Source organism: Calliphora vicina, chromosome 5 (assembly GCF_958450345.1).
Source record: "Calliphora vicina chromosome 5, idCalVici1.1, whole genome shotgun sequence".
NCBI classification, from domain to species: domain Eukaryota; kingdom Metazoa; phylum Arthropoda; class Insecta; order Diptera; family Calliphoridae; genus Calliphora; species Calliphora vicina.
The window spans coordinates 96,271,430-96,276,985 of NC_088784.1; the positions used below are offsets into that span (position 1 = coordinate 96,271,430).

The window sequence follows — 5,556 nt, forward strand, 5'->3', positions numbered from 1 at the left end:
AATATTCTTTTGTAGATTTTTAGTTTAAATAAATGAGTGATTACAAGAGAGTATAGTAGTATTAAGTCCCTTGATAAATCAAGCTTGAGTATGAATTACCTTTTTAGCTTATGGTTCATGCTTATTATCATTAAATGTCATCAACAAACATCATCATAGCTGTCATCAGCATATGGAATTTGTTTATTGTGTCTTGCTACCAGCCAGAACTTTCATTTGTTGTCATGGTCATTGTCCATTTTATTAAGTTTTTTTCTTATTTTTTTTTGCAACATTTATGCTTTGTATTTGTTTAGAGAGCGAGTGTATGTCTTCAATTGCTAACAGTCCCATCTATCACTTGGAGTCTAGACATTAAGCAAAATATGTTTATTTTATTGTAGGATCTTTTTTATATCTTGAGCTTTTCCCCATTTAAACATATTTGACCATTAAGGTCAAATTCTAATCAAATATTTTTCCTTATTTTCTTGTTTTTTTTTATTGCGAAGATGAGTGATTACATGAGTGATAATTTTTTCTAATATTAAAACCACTTGCTGTAACAATTTGCAGCCATATACAGTACAGTAAACAAAATGTTGTTCTTGAATTTCCATAAATTTGTTAAGTATTAAATAAATAATACAAAATTTGTATTCAATATCCTTAACTTTGATAAATATCTCTTCCACTACTCGAATTAATAGCTTCAAAAGACACAACTTCACCTTTTTGTTTTCTTGTATATTTGGTAATGCCGTAAACGGTAATGCAGTGTCCTATAATATATTGCTACGTTTTTACCTTTTAAAAACGTTGGTTTATTTCCTTTAAATAGATCGGATTTGTTTAGTTTTCTATTTATGACCAATGATGTTGACAATTTTAGTTTTTAAGATTCCAATCTTACGGGCTATTTATGGTCAATCATTTGTTACCAAATGTGTAAATAAAAATCAAAGTATTTTCATTTTTATTATTATTTACCCAACGTTTCGTTTGTTTGTTTCAAACTTCTTCAGGGGTTTTCTTTTATTGTTGAATTCTAGCGACAAAAACATATAAATATTTTATCATAAATCATTGAAAAACTTAAGATATCACAGTTCAACTTACGAAATTCTATTGTTTACATTGTCAATTAACTTATTATTTAAAAAACTGGACTTCACGACACAGAATTAATAAATAAATAAATAATCATTACAACCCAAACATATACTATAAGTCAAACTTAATACTAATATCACAGAACTTCAACTGATTTAATAATTAAATATTGCAGCGGAATATTGCAGTTTTGTGTTATCCTTGTCCTCTCTCGTGTCCATTGTATTGTGTATTTTTTGTTGTATTCTTAAGCCTTCAAGAGTGTATCGTTTGTTCTCTTTTTGTTCTCTGTCCAATATCTTAATATTGTCAAAATCCATCTTATGATTGCACTCCTTTACGTGCAGAGATAATGCCGTCGTTATTTTTCCCTTTTCAATATCCGTCTCGTGTTCATTAACTCTCGTCCCCAACATTCCCTTTGTCGTACCAATGTAAACCAAGTTACATCTCTCCCTTTCATTACCGTCACATTTTACCTCATAGACCACATTATCACTCTTAAGTTTGTCAATTTTTGTTTTGTTGTTTGTAAATAGATGCCTCAGTGTCATATTTGATTTGTAAGCTATTGTTGTTGTTTTCCCTGTGATCACTCCCTTCATTGCTTCTGTCTCCGTTAGTTTGGGAATAAATGGTACACTGTAAAAAACTTTCTCCCCCCCAGTGTCCGGATTTTTCTGCTGTTTCCCATATTCTAGTACCTTGCTGATCAAATTGTTCGTCATATATGTTGGGTAACTATTCTTCGTAAGTATCTTTCCTATTCCATTAATATTGGTTTTCCTGTATTCAACATCACTTACCCGTAATACTTTCCTTATTAAATTCGTCGCTGTACTTATCTTCATTTTCAATGGTTGTGTAGAGTTGAAGTTAACCATTCTACCTGAAGATGTGGGTTTCGTGTACCAATTTGTCCTTATTCTTCCATTATCCTTGATGATATTGATGTCCAGATACGGTATTGACATATTCCTCCCGCGTCCCATTGTAAATTGTATCCTATTGTGATAAACGTTCATCGTTCCTAATATCTTCTCTTCGTCCGATTTCCTTATAATCGCAAACAAGTCATCCACATACTTAGTGATAAACTTAATCTCTATATTATCAGCCCTTAATTCGTCAATTACATCGTCCAGTAGTGTGTCAAGTACAATATTTGCAATTGTTGGCGATAGGGGGTTTCCCATTGGCATACCATATGTTTGATGGTAAAATTTATTGTCAAAAGTGAGATAGTTATTATCAGTTAAACAAAACTGAAGAATTTCCAAAAATGTTTGCCTTGGTATTGCCGTGTGTTCCTTAAGTGTTTTCCATTTGTCAAGTATATTCCTTATAGCCAAGTGAATCGGTATATTAGTGAATAATGATACCACGTCGAAAGAGACCATAATATCGTCATTTTCCAATGAGACGCTCTCCAGTTTTCGTTTCAATTCTACTGAATTCTGTATATTGTATTTGGGCGACACAATATTCCTCAAAATTGTTCCAATATACTTCGAAAGACTGTAACACGGTAACTTCATGGATGCAGATATCGGTCGAAGTGGTATTCCGTCTTTGTGTATCTTTGGCAGTCCATATAACTCAGGTGCTGCTGCCGCTTGTGTCGTCATGTTGAATTTCCCGTATCTGGTAATGTACCCATCCTTTCCCAATTGTGTAATTAAGTTATTGTTCCTTTTCCGAAGACTAGTTGTTGGGTCACTTTCAATTTTCCTGTATGTGCTCTTGTCATCTAATAATTGGTACATTTTCTCCATATAATTTGTTTGATGAGAAAAAGAAAAAAACTAAACTTCTGTTCTTATGAAAATAAAAGACGTGTGGTTTGCTTTTGATCTCTTTAATAGTTGCAATAGGAATGATTGCTGTACAAAATTTTGTTACAGATTTAGTCAAATGTTTTTTGCAAGTAGTAAGAACAGTTATGTATTATAAGAAAAACAAATATGAGGAGAGACAAATGTATGATATGTAATGTGACTTAAATTAATGTATTCATTAAAAGGTACATAAAATTAATAATGTGAATTAAATGTATGAATTCAAAATATATTTAATATAAAATACAATTGTGACCGAACAGGATTCTTTTAATTGCAAATAAAAACGATCAGCAGTTTAAAAATTGTAGCAAATTTTTCACTCTCTTTTAATACACACACTTTTTAATTTACTGCTAATATAGTAATGATAACACTAACAGGACCTACGATATACGAACTGCTCTGTCACTTGCTTTTACTATTTACATACACAGCGAAATCTTCTAGTAGTTTCATGAATTACCTAATGGACAAAACTAGAATGTTCTATTTATAGAGTTTTTAACAGTTAATTATGTCAAGTTAATAATATCATAATAGATATCCCACTTATCAAAAATAACAAAGTATATATTTTCTGGATCGTTATAGATGCGGAATCGCTATAACCAGGTTCGCCTGACCGTCTGTATGTTGAAATCAACTTATATGCTTGATTCGTACATAAATATGTCCGCTATAGACCTGGTTCAGTTGATATTTAAAAATTAAATGGCTGAGATATAAGAAAAAAACCGAGACAAACTCGATTTTGGCTTATTTTTGATCTATATCTGGATTAATAAGTCATAGACAATATGGATATCTAACAATAGATATTTCAAAGTCCATTGCATCTATGTATATTAGGCATATAACTAATTTTGGCGAAATTTTTGGCATACCATCACGTGCTGGCCAATGTTGTATAAGTAACGAAAATCATTTTTTTAGGTCATTTGGAATCAAAAACATCACGCAACAACACCAATTTCTAAAATAAACCAAACTTTTTTTTCTCTGAAAAATTATGTAAATAATTTCATAATTTTTGTTTGCAAGTGTGAGGGATACTTCCCTTATTTCAAAATTATCTTCTGAAGTATGTCCGCAGTTATTATTAATATAAAATATATTGTATTTCAAAATAATTGAAAATATTCCATGAAAAACTTTATTGCGTTTGGTGCGTGAACTTTTTTAACAACCGCGAAAAAATAATACCGTGGTTTTTTATATTTTTTAATGCTCTATTCGACTATGGTATGCCAATTTGCATATTTGCAAAAAATGTCAAAAGTTATATCCCTAATGTATATAAGACTATAGTAATTTGGATTTTTTTTTTACAAAAAAAATTTTTTGTCATAATTTTTTTTTCGAAAAAATTTTAAAAATTAAAAAAAAATTCGAAAAAACTTTTTTAACTAAATAAAAAAAAAAAATTGTAAACCATTTTTCCAAAAAAATTAAAATTTTGTTAACCTAAAAATATTTAAATTTTATTTTAAAGTATAATTTGGTGAAGGGTATAAAATTAAAATTTTTTAAAAAGTAGTAAAAATACTACTTTTTCGAAATGTACTAAAAATACAACTTTTTTTAAAAAGTAGTATAAATACTACCTAGAAGTTTTACTACTTTTTAAAAAAGTCGTATTTTTACTACTTTTCAAAGAAGTAGTATTTTCACTACTTTTTTAAAAGTATTAAAAATACTACATTTTTAAAAAAATATTAAAAATACTACTAAAAAAAGTAGTAAAATACTTTTAGTAAAAATATTTTTTTAATATTTTTCAAAAAAGTAGTAAAAATACTAATTTCTTGAAAAATAGTAAAAATACTACTTTTTTGAAAAGTAGTAAAAGTATAAAAAGTAGTATTTCTGAAAAGTAGTAGAAATACTACTTTTTGAAAAGTAGTAAAAATATTACTTTTTTGAAAAGTAGTAAAGATACTACTTTTTTAAAAAAGTAGATACTACTTTTTTAGAAAAGTATTAAATTTATACTTTTTTAAAAAGTATGTAGTAAGAACACTACTTTTTTAAAAAGTAGCATTTTTACTACTTTTCAAAAAAGTAGTAAAACTATACTATTTTTTTGAAAATTAATAAAAATATACTACTTTTTTGAAAAGTAGTAAAAATACTACTTTTTGAAAAGTAGTAAAAATACTACTTTTTGAAAAGTAGTGAAAATACTACTTTTTGAAAAGTAGTAAAAATACTACTTTTTGAAAAGTAGTAAAAATACTACTTTTTTTACCAAACAAAATTTTTGTCATAAATTTTTTTCGATAAATTTAAAAAAAAATTAAATAAAAAATTTAAAAAAAAAAATTTAAAAAAATTGTTTAAACTAATTTAAAAAAAAAATTTGACCACCAATTTAGAAAAAAAAAATTAAATTTTGTTTACCTATTTAAAATATTTAAAAATTTTATTTTAAAGTATAATAAGATTAGACACAGCCGAATATAGCTCTCTTACTTGTTTTCACTAATAAATTTAAAATAAAATTTTTTTTAAAAAATTAAAACAAAAATTAGAAAAAAATTAAAAAAAAAATGTTTGAAAAATAAATCTGCAGGTATAATCTTTTGGATCAAATCTAGGTGGTCCACTTTATAGCCATGTGACA

The 5,556-nt window shown here is 27.3% G+C and overlaps 1 protein-coding gene across 1 annotated transcript; it reads right to left on the reverse strand.

Annotated features, from left to right (window-relative positions):
* Window positions 1-1,247: 1,247 nt before the first annotated feature.
* LOC135961492 (uncharacterized) lies at window positions 1,248-2,720 on the reverse strand. Its single transcript, XM_065512992.1, has 2 exons — window positions 1,899-2,720; window positions 1,248-1,592 (listed from the first exon to the last, which is right to left on the reverse strand). The coding sequence occupies exons 1-2, from the start codon at window positions 2,718-2,720 to the stop codon at window positions 1,248-1,250; spliced, it is 1,167 nt and encodes a 388-aa protein (XP_065369064.1).
* Between the last annotated feature and the right edge of the window lie 2,836 nt (window positions 2,721-5,556).

Excerpts from the sequence above, each read along its gene's own strand:
- LOC135961492 (XM_065512992.1), bottom strand. The coding sequence starts at position 2,720 with ATGACGACACAAGCGGCAGCAGCACCTGAGTTATATGGACTGCCAAAG. Across the intron at positions 1,593-1,898 it reads TAATAAGGAAAGTATTACGG|AGTGATAATGTGGTCTATGA; the intron begins GTAAGTGATGTT and ends GACAAACTTAAG.